This window comes from Coturnix japonica, chromosome 5, assembly GCF_054131305.1.
Source record: "Coturnix japonica strain WE chromosome 5, WE-NBRP24, whole genome shotgun sequence".
Taxonomy (NCBI): Eukaryota; Metazoa; Chordata; class Aves; order Galliformes; family Phasianidae; genus Coturnix; species Coturnix japonica.
The window spans coordinates 24,958,332-24,980,006 of record NC_140667.1 but is presented as its reverse complement, the minus strand read 5'-3'; the positions used below and the strand labels follow the sequence as shown (position 1 = coordinate 24,980,006).

General features: G+C 39.8%; 1 protein-coding gene across 1 annotated transcript in view; it reads right to left on the bottom strand.

Annotated features, from left to right (window-relative positions):
• Positions 1–2,044: 2,044 nt before the first annotated feature.
• The window catches only part of LOC107314826 (cytosolic phospholipase A2 beta), a 45,557-nt gene continuing 25,926 nt past the window's right edge, over positions 2,045–21,675 (bottom strand). Inside the window, exons 6-22 of the mRNA XM_085549816.1 lie at positions 21,375–21,447; positions 20,468–20,644; positions 19,686–19,822; positions 18,849–18,980; positions 17,502–17,560; positions 16,080–16,150; positions 15,629–15,761; positions 14,563–14,698; positions 13,393–13,529; positions 12,937–13,159; positions 12,201–12,318; positions 11,039–11,176; positions 10,670–10,774; positions 9,951–10,136; positions 7,396–7,562; positions 6,303–6,489; positions 2,045–5,290 (exon numbers count right to left, since the gene is read on the bottom strand). Coding sequence (XP_085405942.1) covers positions 5,046–5,290; positions 6,303–6,489; positions 7,396–7,562; positions 9,951–10,136; positions 10,670–10,774; positions 11,039–11,176; positions 12,201–12,318; positions 12,937–13,159; positions 13,393–13,529; positions 14,563–14,698; positions 15,629–15,761; positions 16,080–16,150; positions 17,502–17,560; positions 18,849–18,980; positions 19,686–19,822; positions 20,468–20,644; positions 21,375–21,447 — 2,424 coding nt within the window. The 3' untranslated portion in view covers positions 2,045–5,045. The remainder of the gene's footprint in view (positions 5,291–6,302; positions 6,490–7,395; positions 7,563–9,950; positions 10,137–10,669; positions 10,775–11,038; positions 11,177–12,200; positions 12,319–12,936; positions 13,160–13,392; positions 13,530–14,562; positions 14,699–15,628; positions 15,762–16,079; positions 16,151–17,501; positions 17,561–18,848; positions 18,981–19,685; positions 19,823–20,467; positions 20,645–21,374; positions 21,448–21,675) is intronic.

The window sequence follows — 21,675 nt, the reverse complement described above, 5'->3', positions numbered from 1 at the left end:
CTTAGGAAAGCCAAGAGCTGCTGGCTCAGTTAACATGATCAATTGCTTACACGCTGTGTTACACAGGTTTGGTTGTTCTGGGAATGGGAGATTTTGGACCTGAAAATAATGTTAGTTTTTCCTTCCACCACTCTTTTTGCCACCACAAAACCAGTGTGCAGACATAGCAGGACTGCTTAGAGTCCCAGACCTTTTTTCACTGAATGGTGCACTAGTAGTGTGCTGTACCTGGAAATACTTAGCATCTGCAAGCAGCAAATTCCTCCTTTCTCCCTGAGATAGAGTCACAGTCAGTATGCTCTTAAAAATGTACTCCTGCCCAGAGCAAATACGTGACTGACAGTGCTCCTCCAGGAGAAGTCCAAGCTTGGAAGAAAGGCCTTTGACAGGAGACTGCTAGTAGCTTTCAATTTTCTTCCTCTGCACCTCTGCCTGGATATGCAATATGGTGACTCAGCTGCAAGTTTCGTCTTTGTGTACTTATGGCTAAGAGGTATAAATAAATAACAAAGGGAAGTGGCAGACCTGCAATAGAAGCAAGGCGTGAGATTTTGTCTGGAGACAAAGTGCTCTCTTGTCCAGAGGTTCACCCCCTGCAATGGGCTTGTGGAGAATTAGTTAAGTTTTAGCTTTCTTGTTCTGAAGCAGCTTTTTTAACCAGTCAGTCAGCAGATCCAGAGGGAAAGAGTATCTCTGCACACTCAGAACAGTCTGCGGATGAGCTGGGTCACCTGAGGTAGCGACACCAGCCCTGCTGTGCTGGGCTGAGCCAGGCAACATCGGACGCACCCCACAGAGCCCTGCAGCACCAGGTGGGGCTGCCGGAGCTGAGGCTCCACTTGTTAAGGTATGGTGCAATCATGAGGAGTAGCACTTTGTTGGAGCCTTATTTTCCCCCTTCTCATCTCTGTTTCTGAGCCCTTTCAGAAAACCTAGCACAAACAGGGGAGAAATGTGTTGTTTTTCACCCAGGACAGTACAGTGGCTGAGGCTTTTCCTTGTGAAGTGAAAGCTAAAGCTTCAAGTCCTTGATTCCTCAGGTAAGGCTCCTGTCTTAGCCATTCTGAAACATGGTTCTTGCTCTCCTTTGTCTCAACTAACTTTTCAGTGGGAGAGACAGAGAGTGCACGGCCCCAGATTTATGTAAATGCTTTTGGTGTGCATGCAGCACCTTGAGTTTAAGTTCATGCTGATTCCAATTGCAGCCAGTAAGGTGGGCTAATCACCATGCTTCTTGGCTTGTTTGACTCTCTTGCTGTGCCTCTACTGGAGCCATTTTCTGTCACAAAAAAAGACAGTAATGAAAAGGGGTGTATTTTCACTTAGAGTTGGTCTTTAGCTATTTTTACACATCTAAAAAAACCTTTTTGTAAATAAAACTTCTAGGTTATTTTTATACATTTTACAAGGGCATATAGCAGCAGGACAAGAGGAAATGGCTTTAAACTGGAAGAGGTATTTAGACTAGATACTAGGAAGGCATTCTTTACTTTGCGAGTGGTGAGACACTGGAACAGGTTGCCTAGCAAGATTGTGGATGTCCTCTCCCTGGAAGCATTCAAGGCCAGGCTGGATGGGGCTTTGAGCAACCTGGTCTAGAGAGAGGTGTCCCTGCCTATAGCAGGGGGGTGGGAACTGCATGACTCCTAACGGTCCGTTCCAACCCAAATCATTCTATGATTCTATGATTTTAAACTCATTGTTTAACTGATAATATTGAAGCTCAGTAAAAGGCAGGCTTCTGTACACATTTAACTACTCAGAGCAAAATAATGCAGCGTCCTGGCAGCAGCTCAGTACAGCTGTGTTTCTACCCAGCCTGTGCCATTCTGCTCAGGAGGGTTTGTCTGCCACAGGAGTGCATATTATTTCCACTCTTTTCCAGCCTCTCAGTGCCTCTGTAAGCCAGAACATCCCTCTGATTTTTCCATCCCATCTTGGAAGCAGAAAATGCCCTACAAAGCAGAACTAGCACTGGTGCTACCATGAGGAATCCAGTCCTGTGCCTAAGAAATGCGTAAGAACTGACAGGGGTCTGGTGCTCTTTTGCAACATTATGTTTTAATGGTTGTATTATTAAGCAGTTAAAGGATATAAGAAATTTCTATACAGATATATCTAAGAGTTTTAAGAACAAATGTTTTTTCCTCTGTGTTCGACAGCAGATAGCTAGCTCTGTTTTTCTGGGGGTTTTCCAGCTGAGTGTTCATCTGAGAGCTGTGACCTGGGGTGCATTTCAGATGGGCATGTTGCAGGCATGAATTCATCTTCAACAGTTAAACAAACAGAACTAACAACTCCACAATGGCACGCACGGACCTGTCTATAAGCAAGCCATGTGCCTGCGGGTGAGGAACAAGCACACAACATTTCAGTGGTCTTCTCCTTTAGACTTGTGTTCACCACAAAGAAGAGCAGAACCAAGGAGCAGGCATGAGCATAGGACACTAACCAGCTGCACATCTCTTAGTCCTAAAAACAAAATACAGCTGTAATGAGGGGACAACATGTGCCAGCCACCACTCAGCAATCCGTGGGCGAGCCCACCAGGTCCCTGTCCTGTCATACTTTATGCTCACAGACACCCTCCATGGCCTTCTGCCACACCAACAGACCAACAACATGCGCCCTCAGCTTCACGAAACTAACAAAAAAAAGAAAGCAACCCCACCCTCTCATAGGCAGTGATGCAGCCCTCACATAATTACAGGCTTTGAAATGCAACAAAAAGCATTTAAAACTTAGGTACTGTCTTTTAAGGCTACAAGGGTAACTACATGGGACCCCAAGAAGACACTGAGGCACATAGCACAGAGTGTTGGCTGTGAGATTAACCAGCAGCTCTGGCCCAGTGTGAAGTGCAGGATCATGGGTGAGAGTTCTCTGGCTAAAGGACCATCACCTCATCTTCCCACCTCCCTCCCCACCTTGACCTCCCTCATCTTCCTGTAGAGTTTAACAGTCTCCCAGAAAAACTATTCCCCACTGACCCCCATAGGTTATGGTACCCTGGGTTTGTTGGTTTTTTTTCCCCATTATTTCTTTCATGTGTCATAGGGCATCTCTGTCTGCGTTAGCAGGACTGTGCAGGCACAAACTACGACCCAGTTATTGCTAGGAGGAGCACACAGAGCCTCGATTTTCTCAGTGCATTCAGAATGTGTCACTGCTGGCTACATGCTGTCAAGATGCCCAGGTGTCAGAGACCACTCATTGTAGCCCATGAACAAAATGTTGGCTTTTTTTAGCAGCATGTAAAATTTAGGTAGATGAGATAAAACAGCAAACAGCTGCCTCTGCTCACTGCACCAGGACATGCACTCCTACATGAAGGTCACAGATCTTGCTGGTAAGACTTTCTTTTCTGAGGTACCCCTCTGCTGCCATCTTACTTTTCAAGTCAAATCAAAACAGCTCTCTGTCTTTCTTGCAGCAGCATCTGATTCTTTCTTTTCCTGGTGCTCCTTAGCTCAATAAGCAAGCACCATACAAGGAATAGTGCAGAGGCTTACTGACTGCCTTTACTTGCAGCAGAAGACAGCATTTAGTAGAAGCAGGGTTCAGGCAATGAAACTTTTTAGGGGTGCTGTCTCTCTGAGCTCGGATACTGCAAGTATATACTAAGTAGGCAGACCTGTTTCTCTTTCTTTAATTTTGATTTCAAGTATAACTCATTCTGGATATCAAGTACATTTCCAGCACAGAAGAAATGTGCAAGAGTTTCCTGGGCCTCTGTAAACGTCCTATGTTTGGAATAAATATGCTGAAAGCAGGCCCAACTCCTTCACTGCTGTGAAACCCAGAAACTTCTCTGACTTACATTCTGTGTACTCCACATCCTTCTCTACCATCTTTTCAATGCTGTGGAGAGCCATAAAGATATCTCAAGCTCCCAGGTCAAGGCAATATCTCTCACCATAATCCCAAGCAAATGAGAACCAGGCATCATTCTTTTCCAAGTATTTTCCTCCAGCAAAGAGGTGTGAAAAAGAATTTCCATTTTTTTTTATTTGTGTTCCATTTTAGTGTAGCACCTATTAAAAATACCTTGCCTGTGATGTTAGGTGTAAAGACTGTAAAGGGGAAAAATATTCTGTTTGTGAAAATACAGTAACTATGCACTCTGTTACATTAATTATTTTATCCTGCACTCAGCTTGCACTCATAAGAAGCACAAGCTTAGGTCTTGGTCATTGTTCTTGAATTAAATGTAGTTACTGGTGTCTATGGTAACTACTCACCCTGAGTTTTTTATCTCAAAAGCTCTTGACATTTTAATTCATAAAGGCACTGCCCATATAAATGAAAATAATCACTCATGCCTTAAGCAGCAATTTTCCTCCAGCCAAAACTCAAACCATACTCTCATGTCTTCTCTTCTTGAAATGTAACTTCCCATTTTGTGGCAGTCTGGAGCAGCATTTCTGTGCCAAACATTTGCAGGGGAATGGAATAAAAGAATAATTTCTACATCAGCAAAGGGAATTAGCCAAACAGAATGTAACAGTTCACATTGCAGATTGGCTGTAATTCACAGGTATATATGACTCTTTGACCTGACTTCAGAGCTGAGCCCACCAATTCAGTGCAAATTCTTTCTGCTCAGCCTAGCTGAAAATCTGGACATTACTGAATGCAAATGGCCAGGACTTGGTTTGTAATTGTATCATTCAAAAAGCACTAATAATGGGCTCAGGATTGAGGGAACAGGCACACGTGAAGAACTATTGCTATAACCACCACCATTTTTTTACAACACTTGGAAATTCTTGAAAGGTCTCTGCTAACCAGGACTCCCATTTCTTATCAAGTAAAACTACACTGTGAGGCTCCTGTGGTCTGAAAACTTGGGGGAGGAAGGTTAAATAAATCCTTTTGAAAGCCAGGAACTTGAACAAGTCAAGATGAGAAATGTACAGGTTTCCTCAGTCTCCTGCAAATAATGAACATTTGCATTGATGCATTGTAATGTGACTGTGATTGTTATGAGTTCGTTGCAAAGTGACTGTTGTAGCCTTCAGTGTGGAAAAGAGTGAAAGCCCAGCCTAGGCATATCCAGCTCCAGAGTGGCTGGGAAGATTCCAAGTCGTGTAACTTATTTTCCGTTCTATGGCATTCTGAAGTGCCCGAAAGAGCAGGTCCCTGTTGTTGAGGATGTTGTACTTGCTCAGGTTCACAAGTTTGTCAAAATTTTCAGGAGAGTAGATTAGCCTAATGAGATAATAGGGGGAACAGTTGTTTTCCAGGTTTACTTGGCCTTCTTCCATCTCTGAGGGACTGCGCTTTACCCCTGTAGAAGAGAAAAGCCACCATGGTGAGCTTTGCTTGATACACAGCGGTTTTTTTGTAACTGGCAATGAGACTCCAGGGTGTGGGGCCCAGGCTGTCAATAGAAGTGCCTGTATTAAAAAGGTCCAAGCTTTGCTTTCTGAAACTTCCTGATATTTGAAGAACTGTATTATCTGTTCTATCCACACCCAGATGCAGCTGCATCTGCCTCAAGCACAGAAAAGTGCAGTCTATAAAGGCATCGTAAATGGGAAATTCACAAGCCAGTTCTTTCTCTTTTCTAGAATTTAAATAGTTAAAAGCAGGAAAAATAAATACCCACATTCCACAAGGTGTCTCTCAGCCATCTGCAGATGAAAAGCTCCACTGTTAAACTTGAAATCTACACAAACAGGTTGCCAAGGACCCCCCTCCCCAACTACCCATATCAGCTGCTCTCAGCTTGATTGATGAATCAGTGCCTGCTCAGAGACATGCAGCTGAGCATCACATCTCACACATTCAGGCCTGGAGCACTAAGAAGCTGTGGCAGCTGTGTTACTCTGCATAATCTCATCCATCTTTCACACAGAGTGCCCCTAAGACACTCACTTCTTTTATCAGCTACCCTCTGTTCAACAGCCTCACCTGATGGCACAGTGCCATTTGGACCATCTCCAACTTCCACCTAACAAGCCCAATTCCCTCTGCTAGGCACTTTGTCTGCAGTTTCTAAGTATGATTTTGTTGAAGTATCTGTTAACACATATACTTTCTAACCATTGAGTGGTGAATCTAATATCAGAAAATGAGCTTTACTTAGCCTCCATTGCCACTGTTCATAATTTTCCCTTAATACATCTTCATTCATATCCCAACGATAGAGGCAAACATACATGTATGACTGATGGGTAGTAGATGTGATAGTCTTATACAAAGGCTGTGCCCTCTCATAAAATTGTTAGGAAGGACAAAGAAGATCAATATTGTAGAAAGACAAATAACCCAAAATCAACTAAAAAGATTAAACTTACCGGGCGCCTTGAATTCCTTAAATGTGTCATTGACAAGGGGGAAATGAATTACTATCGGTGCTCTCGGGTCCTCTGCATCTTCAAACACATAACATTCCTTTGGGTTCTTTGCCTCTTCTTCACTTATCTCCACTTTGGGGAATGGGATTTTTTGTATCTTGCAATATTTGTATGTCATCTCTAATTGCTGTGGATACAGAACATCATTGCCTTAAAGGATGAACTAAGACAAGCTTTACTGATGTATCACAGAAATACTGTAGCAAATTAATTCAGTTCCTAGAAATGTGCTGCAATCTAGATGTAGACCAAAATAGCCACAGAATAACCCTACTTTCTGCCACCACATGCCACAAGTCATTAGACAGTTATCGCCACACTGAGTTTTTTGTAATGATTAGAAGGAATAATAAAAGCCACTCTTAGAATTTGTCATGAGGAAAGGGCATGGGAGATCATGATCTTGTCCTCAGCAACCATTTGTTACTGCAATATCCAGAGAATCCTAGAAACTGAATGCCATGATCCAATACAGAGAAAGGAGCCTAAGTTCTTTAGACCTATCAGCCTATATTGTTGTGGTCTTGAAGGAAGCTTCCATTCTCTTCCAAGCTACAGTGACTGATTTGCTCTTAAGCATATGATCAAGCCTCAGACAACTATTTACTTGAAGGTTTTAATAAATCAAGGATCCACATGCTCTGTCCCGGTGATCAGCTCCCATGTCCCCTCACACTACAGGCACATAAAGGGGAATAATTCTCCTGATCACCCAAGTGGCTCTGCAGAAGCTCTGAAATATGTAGTTCAAACAATATAAGTGGGTTGCCTAAATGTCTACATGTACAGCAACTGAGCTTCATTCAGTCTTTTCCCTCAAAACTCCAACAAACTCCAACAAACTCCATTACTCTCCTCAGAAGCTAACCTTTGTACTGTAAAGATCACTTCTACACCTTTACCAGTTAGTCACTTTTAGAGTAGCTGGCCATTGTATAATTTGAGTATCAGATATAAATTTGGCTATGAAGTCTTACGGCTTTAGAAGAATTTGACCAGGGCTGCAAGGAGCAGAACATACTCATTTTCTTACCTTGAACGCATTCCCCAAACCATAATCAAGTGAGATAATGACATCTACGTTCCTCTCTGGCTTGAAAAGTGCTGCACCACTGGTGTTAATGAAATAGCCAACATCTATCAGGCAAAGATATTTCTGCAGTGGTGTCAGACTGTTAGGGAACGAGTCCAGCACGGTGTCTAAAAAACATTATGAATATAGTTAGCAGTGCACTGGTCAAAAGAGTAAAGGCAGCCCCTTGTCATCAAGACGAAGCTCACCTCCCTCCATAATGCAACCCCACAAATGTGGCCTCACAAAGGCAGGCTGTGAGGAAGCCAGGCAGAGGACAGGTGAGACACAGACTCCACTGGCCTCACAGCTGCTCTGGGGATTGTTTTTTTCACAGAATACTGACTTAAGCTGATCTTATTTTCCCCTGCTAAGAACTGGGAAAAAATGCAAACAACAAGAACAGTTTCACAGTATAGCAACAAATCTAACAAATGCAGTACATTGCTGCTCTTTTGCATCACTCCTTTTTGACTTCTGCATTTTCTGGTTTAGACTCCTCCCTTGAAGTGAAAACTCTGACTTCAGCTTGCTTTCAGTGTCTTCTCATATAAATTATTTTAACCATGTTGTAAAAATATCAGACGGTGCATACAGCATTTTCTCCCAACAGCTTAAAGTATTCAGGTATTGCCTGAATTAATTAAATCTCACATTAACTCTAAAAGCAGCAAAAAGTAGATTACAGAAACCAACATATTGAAATCTAGAGCCAATATCCTATAGCTAGATTCTCTTTTATCTCTCAGAAAACCACCAGCCACCTTGTAGACAGCAAGTCTGGTACCATTTCCAGTCTCATGAAACAAGAAACATTTTGCAGTGACTATAAATAACAAAACAGTGTTTTAAAGACTTCTTCAAGTTGACAAAATGATGTAGCAAAGCCCAGAGCAGACCCCTCATTCCTTGAAACATCTGTGCTTAGGCATTTTTTAAATGTTGGTTGCAGAAATACTGCACATCTTTCTGCTTCCTTGGCCTCATTCCGTAGTGCTGATTTAAACTGTGCAGAATAATTCCAGCTCATTCCCCAGCCTGGAACGTTTGACAGCATCTTGAAGTAATAACTCATATTTTTTCATTCCCTTAGAGTCAGATTTTTACAAAATTATTTGCTTCTTTTAGCATTTATGGATGATGGGGATTTACAGATTCTGATACAATAAGAGTTATTTGCTTGCCTCCTCAAAGAAGAAACAGAGTGTACTTTTTAGATCTATTTGGCCTGGTGAATACTTAAAGTTGAAATTTCACTACATCCAATATCTTATCACGAACACAAAACTGTGCAGCATTTATTCATGGCTTCATAAGTGAATTAGAAACCAGGCTTTTCCTTGGGAGAGAGTCTACTGCCATTTCATACCCAAAAAGGACTTTGAAGAAGTCCTTCCTCAAGAATTCCCTCAGAAGCACCATAAATGTATTATAACAATTACCTGCTATGAGTTCTTAGATTTCAAATTTATCACCATCAAAACTATGCTTTGCACTTGCCATTTAATGTTTCAGTTAATCTGAGCTCCAGGGAAGTATTTAAGACAGAGCTGTATTCCCAAGACTTCACCTACCATTAGACTATCATTTCTGAAAAGCTCTTAGTACTCCATAGGCCCTAAAAGCTCCACATCTCTTGCCATTGTCAGCAAACTTCAGGTAGCAATGGCAGCCACACATAAAAAGTGTTGTGACTTACATGGAACAGAGGAGACAAAACACAAACTGCAAAAGGGAAAAAGGAGCACACATTTCCTTACTAAAATCAGATTAATAATGTAAGATCCTCCCACATTGCTACCTGCTCAAGGCATAAACAAGGACTGGATTACAGAAAGATTTATGGTGTACAAAAGCTCAGTTCCATTACCTGCATATCATTTCACAGACTGTTTCATGGTTTTTGAGGGAAAACAACCATGACTTCACTTTGTTCACCTGCAGAGCACAGGCCGTAGAAAATTAATATTTAATTTATGCAAAAAATCTACACTTTTTGTGTGTGTGTTTTTTAATATAGATCTAAACCTATGTGGCTCTAACTTTCTTTTGTTGGATTTTGTAATTTCTGTTTCTGAAGGGTTAAGGAGAGGTGAATAAATCACCCAATACCACACAGATAGCAACCACACTTTTGCAGCCAATCCTTTCCTTCATCTGACCAAGACAAAAACCAGTTGCCTTATGTTTCCAGTGTTACCTTTGCTTCTTGACCTCAAAAAGAATTCACATTTCTCTGAACCTTCTGACTACTATACCTATGCAGAATTACAAACTTCCTGTAGAAGAACATGCTGTGACTCAATTTACAAATCTTGTCAAGAAGTGAAAGAGCATCTCATGAACTAGTTTGTTTTAATCTGTCACTCTGAAGAAACAGACACATTGAAAGAGCTCCATCTCAGCAGATTTCCAAACCCCGAGCAAATATCTCTAAACATGAGATTTCCAAAGTCTAATAAAAACAATCTTGAGATGTTACCTGCACACTGCAGCTAACTCTTTGTTGCAGTTACCTTTCCATTCAATAAATTTTCTCTGATGGACATAATCCTTATGAAATTCTAAGCCTCTCAGGAAGTTGTGAGACTTTCCCAGCAGCGGACGCTTCGTTATAATGTCCTGAAACATTTCATACAGCTTCCCTGACAAACAAGATGGAGGCTCAATGACAGTGATATCCTCTTCAGGAGAATGTTTTTCTGAAAAAGAGAAGGAATCATGTGAAAAAACATATGTAATCTGTTCTGCTGGACAATTCTGCTGGCTACCTGGTGCCCCCTCTGTGTTTCCTGCAGTCTGTTGAAAAATGTTTGTACATGACCATTTAAACACAGAGATGTTTGGTTTTGTTTAAAACAAGCACACCTTTTGCCTTTTACATGCTTTCTTTGTACTTTTGTCTAAAAGCAAGAGCTACCCTTCTCATCTGTAGTCACAGGATTCATTTAACAGATCACAAACAAATTCTAAACATTTGCAGCTAGCATGAAGTGTTCCTCTGGGAATTAAGATTAAAAGGAACTGTAAGAGGAGAACATCATCAGGTGATCATTCTGATACAGGTGAAAATCATACTGGAAGATCCAGAATGATGCAATACAACACATACCAGTTTAGAGAGAATATGTGAGAGATTATTCACAAACAGTTGCAATGGTGTATTGTCCTTAATCATTTCCTTAACAGATGGCATGATCTGGTCAAAAATGAATAGTGACTTTGAAATTCTTACCTATATCTACCATATCTTTGGCCCATCTCTCCCAGAATTCATTTGAATTTGAGGACCAGTACAAGCCATCCAGTAAATTCCTAGTAAAGATGTTTGTCCAAAGACCTGTAAGTCAAATCACATGGGAAAAATAATGAACCAGCACGTTAACTGCTAACTATTTCAACTAATTACTTTTTTTTAATTATAAGTATCAATGTTATGTATTTTTGTTCCGTATGAATTGACCTTGTCATGTCACAGTTTAAGTAGAAGAGTTGAAGCTTAATAATGAAAACAATTCAGTGTTCTTCCTCAAGGGCTAACTACCCCCAGACCATTCACCATATAGTGCAAAGTAACAAAATAAGATGTATCTTTCTAGGTCACCTTCCAGATAGCAGATCCGAGATTCTGGCAGCTTCTTCACTCGTCTTCCCATGAAGAACTCACTGTCAAAATATTCTGAAGGAATGGAGGTTCCGTACTTTGGAATGGCCACTTCATAAGGAGAAAATTCCGTCCACTCTACAAAAGAATTGGCATCTACTGTTTACTGTCGTACAGAATAAGGAAACAAAACCTATCCCCTACAGCTATCTGAAGGTTTTGTGAACATTGCTGATCTCAGCAGCTCAGTGCTATCACTAGTTTATACTGCAGACTACGCTGTCTATTTCCATAGAACTGAGAGATGATCCACTCACGAGTTTTTTCCACCTCGGAAAGAGTCTAACGTTAGCATCAAAAATGTAGACTCATATTTCTGTATAAAGATTCTGGGAACCCACTTGTCTCTCCAACTCCGCATCATCAAATGTACAATAAACAACTGTGATGCAACCCGCAAGTAATGACCTGTATGAAAACTCTACTAAACCAAACATGACAGTCTACATGATAAAACAAATAAGCTTGAACACACATCAGCTCAGAATTAGAAAGCATCACAGTGTGGACATGGCTATGCAGTTTCCTGATTCAAACTGCCCCCGCATAGGTATTACTGTGGAACAATAGCTATAAACCTAACCTGAGTCTTAAATGTCTTTTTCTTTCCATTATCTGATCACTTTAATATTTCTTGCTGAATATAGTTTATTTATAGGGTGTCATATCACACCCAAATAGTAACCATACTCCTCTCTAGAAATTTGCTTTTAGATAATTGACAATTATACTACACAGAGCCTCTACAAACAAAGGAACAATCACAGCCATTTCATAGATGTGGAACCGAAGCAGAAAAAAATCATACGATTTGCTTTCACTCGCTCATAATGTCTTTGGCAAAACTAGAACTTCATCCCACACCTTCAGAAATGCCTTTTTTTTTTTTTTATGCCTGAGAGTGATTTTCAGCAGATCTGCCCTTTCTAATCAACATCCAGCAGTTTGCAAGAAAGACAAACATTTTATTGAAAGATGAATCTTGAGTAAGGGCAAGCAACAGAGGCAATCCTCCCGTATTCCCCTGAGATATACACAATGCCAACCTAGAAATTATCTTTAGTTCCTACCAAGAGTCAGAAGAAACATTTGGAATACTTACCCCTGAATTTGAAAGTACTGAACTTTTCCTCTTTGACGTTGAGGACTGCATAGAAAGGCAGTGGGTTTTGCCCATGCTCCAATGCCCTGCGCTGGTCTGTGAGTTTGTACTTTCTTGGCTAATCAAAGGGATAAAAAAAATTACAGTGAACCTCTGGAAGATCATAAGCTAAAACCATTGACACAAACTACATGAGCACTGATTGACAACAGATATTTTATTACTCAGAAAAATTTGTGAGTCACATCTCCTTTAAAAAAATGCTTCTTTCTCCTTCTGAACTTTCCTTCATGGTTGTCTTTTGGATATCTACTAACCTGTACATTAGTATCTAAATACCCTGACTGTCTGTATCCCACAGATCTTTACTAAGTCTCAGACTAATGATAACAAGAGGATAGTTTATTCTAATTCTGAAGCATACAATCAGAAACAGACATTAAAAGATTTGATTTTTCAGGGGTAAACTGTTCAGTTCTTTCTGAATATTTGCCAACTCAAATTATTATCTGTTGGGCACCTTAGTTCAGAGGCATCAACAGACAATTGGCTACTCCAGAAAGACCTGGCTAGAGAATCCTTTGCCATTATTTACAAGTCATACTGGGATGCACCAGTCACTCTGGATTTGTTCCACACATGGTAACATGCAATCAAAGTGGGAGATGTTAAAGCAAATGAGTGGATATTTCCTAAATGTGTGGCAGAACCACATACCTCGTGGTGTGGTACATACCCGTCCATGTAAGAACATTTCCTGAACAAGTGACCACAGTGTTGTAAAAGATGAGACGTGTCCTGCTTTTGCCCTTTCAGCAAGTTCCTTGTGATAATACTTCAAATGATCCATAGACATAAGGTTGAGCTTGCATTTTGTCACCTGCGCTTTTACTGCTCTGAGTGGCCCCTCCAGACTCTTCTGTGACCAATCTGCATGTTCATACAGGTCTGCTAGGGTCCTGAAGAACAGAAATGTGAGAAAATAATCCATTTCTTAGTAAGAAATACTGTATTTACACATGACGTTAATCAAAGCGGAGTTGTTACGTTAGAGAGCCAATAGTAATAGCTTTACCAGGGAATTATGTTCACTTATTAACAAGGTGAGACTTAGAAAGAAATGCATATCTCTCACTGTGGAAATGTGGTGTCACAGACATTCCAAGTATAAATCACATCTTCTGTTACTCACCATGTTGAGCCAGAAGCCCCAGTGAGATAGGTAACGCAGTCCAGCAGATTTAGCTTCTGAAGAGCTAAGAGATGGCCAAACATAGCTGACATTGCTCTGAGGCCTCCACCTGTTGCCATAACAGCTATTACTGGGACCTGCTCAAAACATAAATATCATCTTCAAAAAGTTACTCACTTGCCTACTTGGAAAAGTCTAATTACAGCTCTTACAATTTCCTCCTCAGGCTTCACTGGAGGACAATGGAATTAAATCAGTATTTAGACAGCCTTTACCAGTACCTTACTTTAATTTATCTCCAGATACTCAGAGAGGTTCCCATAATCTCCAAGCTTGGATGAGTTTGGATATGCAGTGATTCTAAATCTCCTCACTCCCTTTGTTCTTTATTGCAGTTATTTACAACAGATAATGATATAACTACAAATAATAAAACTGCAGTGAAGTGTAATTAAGAATGGATTTGAGGAAGTCATGAATAGGATTTAGGAAAAAAAATATATTAATTTAAAAAAATGATTCTTTAGACAGTATCCATTCAACAAATAAAATTACATTGAGAATAGAAATGTTTGCTTTAAATTTTGCCCTGGATCTTGGCAGCAAAACGTACTTCAGCTGGAATTTGTTGGAAAGGGCTCTTTCTCCATCCTGAAGAATTTCCACTTTTTGTGAAAAGTGTTTGGAAAATGAAAAAAAAAAAACAACACCAAAACAACCAAAAAACCATAAGCCTAAAGAAGGAACATCCCAATGATTTCATAAATTTCCACTTGAAGTCAATTTCAAATACTCCTGTTGAAGTCAATTTCAAATATTCCTGCTTTCCTACTTATTTTGGGTTTGCCTGGTTGTCTGTCATCTCGCAAAATGTACCAGTGTCTCATTTGATGTCAACATGTTGTACCACATTGCTGGAAACTCTGGCCTTGAAAAGAGATATATTATAACTTTGGGAATTTGACCTGTTGAAGAATATGAAGGCCTGAATAGCTGAGCTGAAATTTTAGATGAGTATGGGATGTGCCACTCTGAGAACTTCAGTAATGTTGCCATTCAAATCAATGGGTTTGTCGTCAACATGCAAAAACTACTAGAAGGTTTGTGGGGAGTTGCGTCAACCCTAATTCAATAGGCCCACACCCCATGCCTGGATTCCAGCTCACAGACCTCATGCCCATGTAGATCTCTTTCCAGATGAAAAACCCTTTTCAGGGCACTGGCAACCACTCTCTTCCTTTTTTGCAAGAATTCCTGCTCTTCTGGGCACAGATCGTATCTTAAACGCACATCAAGTCTTTCTGTGCTGCAATGTAAATAAATCCAGAGGCATTGGATTAGGATTGAAAACGCATATGGATCTATTTTCACCAACTGTAGTCTATTAAACGTCATAACAAATCATGATACACTGTTCATATTTACAGGCAGAAATGCAGATGCAAAGAAATCAACTGTTTAACTTCTAAATTGTCTCATTATTTTCTGATGTTTCAGTCTAAGTTTTACTGCCAGCTTAGGACAGCAAATATGAAAGGGAAAGACTTTTACATATCCTTCCATAGCTTTGTTGGCTTAATCCTTTCTATGTCTCCTTCATAGAGTTTCTAAGCAAAGGTTCATCTGAAAACACCAAGTTCTTTCAAGGGGATTTTACCACAGATCTCTATGGAAATGGTATGATGAAAGAGGTATTCAAATAATTTTGTTTACATTTGTTGTCTGTCTCATTATTTTACAGGGTACTGTTTCATCTCCCCTAAATGATGCTTATTTTTTTAATTCATATCACTGGTTCCACAGGTACACTTTCTCAGGAATACTTATGCAGTTTGAATAATGTACAGAACCTGGATGTTTTGCTCAAGTCAAATTCCCTTCTCCCTCTGCCTTCTTCATACCTATCCCTTTGGAAGAAGACACCAATATCTTTGGTTCTTTGAAGCAAAAGACATCTGACTAAGTTCCTCACTATTTAAAATTCTCTCTCTCTCTTTTTTTTTTTTTTTTTTTTTTTTTTTTTAAGGTGGGGGAGGAGGCATCTTAGCATGACTCTTTTGCCCCAGAGGCATCTACAGTTGCTCTGTTGTGGTGACTGTTTTATGATGACTTAACTGTTGACCTATTTTGCCCCAAGTCATTTGCATTCCTTGTATCTAAATGAAGGATTCTCTGCTCTAGAACAAACAGTTCAAAGAGTAACAAAACTTTCAAAGAAAAAAATAAGCCCTCTTACCAATCATTTAGTTGGAGGTACAACTGCAGTGGCACATTCTGTAAACAAAGAAATGCAAGCAGGAATGAAAACGACTGTGTGAAAAGAAAGTTTAGAAATCTAGATTTCCAGTGATTCCTTGAACACCCCACCACTACCACCATCCGGCACATAGGTTTTTAGAAAAAATTATCAGTAAGGGGATGGTAAGGAAAAAAACATCACACATTTTCTAAAGAGGCAAAGAACAGAATAGGCATTATTTTGCCACAGGGGTATTAAAGGCTAGCATCTGGAAATTATACGCAGGCTTGGAGTTGTTGACATGAGGTATTTTGTACTCCTTAGCTGTTTGGCCAGCCCAAGGAGATAGGACTATGTTTCAACAACTTAAATAGCTCTTTATTAAAAAGTGCATGCCCCAGAAAGCTGTTAGGTTAGACAATCTCCCTGTTATTGGAGGAAAAGTAACCCAAGCTAAGTTCAATTGTGAACCTTACCACTAGGACATCATTGGTAATGACATACTCTGGAGGGCCAGGACTAAAAAGAACCAAAAGAAGAAACAATTAGTGAGAATCCAGTTGTTTTTTTTTAACAACAGTTTCATTACTTCCTGTGTAAAATTGAATACAGTTACATTAGTGTCATTCTTTACTTTCTGAAAGGTATACTATATGATCGCCTGCTAAGCACATGAACCAAAATGCAGTACGTAACAGAAGACCCCACAAAAATACCAGTTCTTAGAACTACGAGAAAAAAGCTGTATTTGTCTATTTGGAATCATGTACTACCATTACCAAATAGCCACATGACTCGGGAAAAAGCAAAGATGACTAATCGTGTACTCTCCAAATACTTATTAGGAAAGAAATTTTTGAATGATCTAGATAATAATTTACAACTGGTCACCAAAGAAAGGCAAATTATAATTGGTTCCCATATATGTATGACTGGAAAACACAAAGGTAAGTAACATAAGGACTTTGTCGCTGACATCTCACCTTGTAAGACCCAGATCTGTCACTGAATGGTGTTACTCACAGAACTAAATAACTACAGAGTCTAATAACAGAACCTCTCATTACAGCTAATACTCTAAATGCACCATATTGCACACATTCCTAAGCGCTTCCCTACACCCCCTACACTTGAGCTGTGAAAAATCTTCTGTTTATTTCTAGTCTGAACCTGCTCAGCCCAGCTTCTAAGAACTGCTTCTCACTCTGAACATGAATCTGGATGAAACTGACTCCACATTTGCAGGAGATGCTTACAACAATGAGTCTCTCATAAAGGAATGGATTTTCTGAGTTAACGTTTTCCATTTTACAGCTGCCTGTTCTAATCATGCATTTCACCAGTTTTAAATGGACTATACTATTTCCAAGAGAATTTAAAAGAGAGAGAAAGTTTAACTGATTGAATTTGTTCTTCTACAGTGTTAACTATCACTTTGAAGAGGGGGAGATCATAAATGTATTATTCATAGATTGCACATTCTTTCAGTTTAACTAAGCTATCACCTAATGATTTATCTGATGCTGTCTACATCACTCTACGTACATTTTGTTTTCTGGTCCTTTAGAAACATCATGGTGTTCAAGGCATTGTTAAACTAGTGACAATAGCACATTTGTTATTTCTTGTATGCATCTTATGTGCAAGTTGTTGAATCCTGCTAGTGTTACTGCAGGATCATGTAAGCGCCAAACATAAGATTTGTACACAATACACTAAAAGACAGGGTTTGCTGGGGAAGTTAAGGTAAAACAAACAAATTTTAAAAAACTGAAACAGTAACTCACTGCTGGGAAGAAGAGCTGCAAGTTCTGCTTTCTTATTACACTGCCTGCAGATACATACCTTTCAACTTTGGAATTTTACTCACATTTTTTCCATCCAGAATTCCACTTCCAAACTTTCCCATTTCTTAATGCACCTCTCTTTCTAAAAAGAAAAGAGTAAAATAAATGCGGATTATTAGAGGCTGCAAAAGTTCACTGGTAGAGAAACCCAAAATCATAGAAGGACTTGGGTGGGAAGGGACCTTAAAGCCATCTCTTTCCAACGCCGTGCTGTGGGCCGGACTGTCACCCACCAGATCAAGCTGCTCAGGGCCCCATCCAACCTGGCCTTCAGAATGCCTCCAGAGATGTAGCATTCACAAGAAACTTGAAAAGCATTTCACCACCGTGTCTGATGTCTCTTCTGTTAACATTACCAAATAATCTGTATGTCACTTCTTTCCAAAGCTGAGATTGCAGGAAATGCACGTAAGATTAATATTCTACCACTGTAGGATATGTAGAACTATACAACTTACAAAGGCCCATAGAGGAAAAGCTTGGCTAAAACAGAAATAAAATGGATTTCTGCAAAGATGGTCTGCCCAGGATAAAGGTGCTCACACTCAGTAACAAATATGACAAATTCTGGTGTCATTTCCATTTAAATTACATTCATGCAGAGATTAAGGGAAGGAGAACACTCCCAGGCAAGGAGGTTATTGAATCATTAACATTTCCCAGTGATTCAGTGAATGGTTGAGAAGTACATTCCACCAGACAGCAGAGTCATGAGGGGGAATCCCTGTTAAGAGTTCTCAGCCTTCAAAAAGTAGCTGTAACTCTGCTATGGACTGTCTCTTTACTATTAAAAGCGTACAGCAGCACCTCAGCCACAACTCACAGGAGTCCAGAAACTGTCACAGAACTATCCCAGTTTTGTTCACTGGACAACTCTCCTTCAAGGACTCCTTAATAAAAAATACCAGTAGAACAGGCATCCCTTACCTATTGGCTATGAAAACCTCAATCAACTAGAAGAAATCCAACATGAACATTAACACAAAAAGCCTGAAAGAATCATTTAATTCAAGTGGTTAGTTGATTATCTTCAAGTTTTTAGTAAGAAGTCATCAAGAGGAAAATTTCTCTAAGCATAGGAAAAGTAGAATAAAGTCAAAAAGTAAGGAAGTTGTTTTGGGGAATAAAAATGATGAAAATGACTATATTTACAGATGCTAGCTATTAACATTTATTTTGCATGCACAGAGATGGCTGCACGAGATAGAATTCACTTCATTTTCTGAATCTGTGAAAACAGATTACAAAGTCACAAAAATCTACCACAATGATAACTGACCTGATGAGATATTGATGACGCAGACCCAAATTCTATCTAGCCCAGAAGTCAACATGGAAAGTAAGCAATTCCATGTATTTTCAGACCTTACCTCCGATTTCAAAGCAAACTTCTCACGGACTCTCTCTCCAGGTCTGACTCTAGCAATATTAAAAAGAACTGTGAACTGCATGTCATCTTTGGTGAGTGGATCTTCATCACACACCGCCAATTCTAAAATGTTCTGGTAGTAGAAGAAAATAAATATGAACTCTTATTGAACTGCTGTTTTCAAGAAAAAATATTTTTAAAAGGGCTACTGACTTTTACAGCCGATTGACTTGCACAGTGGTACAAATAATGGAACCCATGCTTTCTTTCAGGAGTCTGGTAATGTGGAACCGAATCATAAAATTCAGCCCTGGGAAATATATCGTGGAATAGAAGACAACAGCCATCAGCAATCTCACTATTCCAAGACAGATAAGATGTTTGGTGCTCTGCACCACTACCAAAAGAATGCACTTATTCAGTTTGTTCATTCTCAAAGTTCTATTAACTATGCAGCAACCCTTCTATCCTTCCCTTACAACCAGCAGATGAAATACTCTTTCCACACTAACCATTCAAAATTGCCCAGAGATGAGGCATGCTACAGCAGTACTCATATCTCTCAGGTGACAACAAAGGGAAGGGAATCCAGATTAGCTCAGATGTAGGAATTTATATCACAGATGTTGACAACTTATTGAGGGGAACACTACTCTGTATAACTAACTAATATATATATACTATATATAACTATATTTGCTAACAAATCAGCTGGAAATTACTTCTCATAAGCAATGTCTTAAGGTATTTAGCATATTTGATCAACAGGGAGCCAATTGTGGACTCCCAGAAATTCCAAATTGTAAAATCTCTGGTTTTTTTGTTTTGTTTTTAATACCTCAACTTCTCTCTGGATCCTAAAGTAGAAAGTCTCATTCCAGACAGGGTTGTCAGAATTCTTGATAGTTTTGGTCTGAAGCTTTTCATTTGAAGCAGATGGCAGCCACAAGCGCACATAGCAGTCTGATGCAGTCACTGCAGCAGGAAAATAAAATAAAATCCAGATGCCAATATTATAGATGGGCAAGGCCATGATTCTGGGGAACAATAAATACTTTAACAAAATAATAATAATAAAAAAATAAAAAGTAAAGAGATCATTGGTTGGAAGCAACCAAGGAAAACCATCTTGGTATACAAGCTAATTTCTGGGTAGCTACAAATTGCAAATACCACATGCACGCATGCACACACAAGATACACTGAAAGCAGTGTTTCCCATGCGAAGAGAAAGAAGTAGAAAAGAGCCCACTGACAATTCATCAGGCACATTCTCTACCATTCCAGTCAATTGTGTTTAGAAGAAGTTCAACCGAAATTAATGCTAGCTCCAGAAAAGACAATTAGGATGGTTACAGGAAAGGAAAACACATATTATAAACAAGATGACATGAGACTGGCTTGCTCAGTCTCACAACACAAACACAGGGGGACAGGACTGTTGTCTTGAAGGGTTGGTTAGCTACTGGTGAAGATCTGTTGCAGTTACAGGCCAGTGTGTGCCCAAGAACAAGTTGGAAATCTTCTCAATTCCAGCCTAAACCTATTCTTTATGGTTAGTGTGGTCAGTGTCTGGAGCAGCTGTCCTTTGGGAAAAGCAAGATGGGAAAGCACATTTACTTTGAGGAGCTTGACAACGGTGTGAAAAGAAATCTCCAAGTTGATGTCTTTCAGAGCTGGAGTCTGGACTTGACTGATGACGTCTACTGCAGCCCAAGAAGCCTAAATACTTCAGACTGGTATCAAGCAGTGAATAACAACGCCCCGCAAGGTTTTGGCAGGAAAGTGGAACTGTCCCTTCAATAGAGTAGACAGAGCACGTCATTGAGACTCAAATACAGGCCTCGTCACACTATGGCCATTCTGGTGTCCACCTCTGGACACGATAGTTGAAGTACAGTGAGAGTATAAAAAAAGGCATCTTGAGGTCTTTTTGCTGGCTGAGGAATACACAGAACACTGCAAAAAAATGACAGCTGAATGTCTGATCCATCAGACACCTTGAGAAGGAGCCATAGGAGGCTGTGAAAGTGAGATCAGAAGTTAAAGAATGTGGAATAAAAAAGTACACAGAAAAGTTTGCTTTGCCTGCACATTCAGCACATGGTTAGGGTAGGATTCACAGAGGTTCTTCTTAGTCAAAAACTTAGGAACATTATTTAACATGAAACACCCCAAATGACCTTCTATGTCTGAAATTCTATTTTAGAAGGTCTGAAATTCTCCAATTGACCTTTGACTCCAAGAAAATGTATAGACTGCAGTTCCCTCACATGGTCTACTTTCCCTTACTGGTTCAGAAAGTTCAGCTGGGAGTCTTGGATTTTACAGTTTCTCTGAAATGCCAATAGATCTGGCCTCTAAACCAATGATACTTCAGGCATTTGATCTAATTGCAGCCTGACGTTAGTACTTCTATTGCTCTGCTTTATGCATATATGTTATTTGTATACCTTCAGAACATAGGAACATTGCTCACTGTGTAAACTCTAGAGGTGACTAAAAACACAAGCAAACCACAACTCACATAGGTCTCTTGACTTGATGTTCCTGGCTTGTATGATTCTTACAGAAAGCATGTAGATGGGACAAATCTTCATCTGCAGAGAAAACAAATGCAGTGAGTTTCATCAGCTCATCCTAAAGAAATCATATGTATTTTGAACTGTACAGAGGACTGTCTGTCCTTGCTGTTTGCCTGTTTGAAGTGAGAAGGTCACCTTTCAGTGGAAGTACGCCATGCTAAGATGAAAGCACAGTTACCTGCTATTTGCTGAGTCCTTGTAGACTATTTGCCAAGTAGCTTGAATAAGTGAAGACAGCGAGAG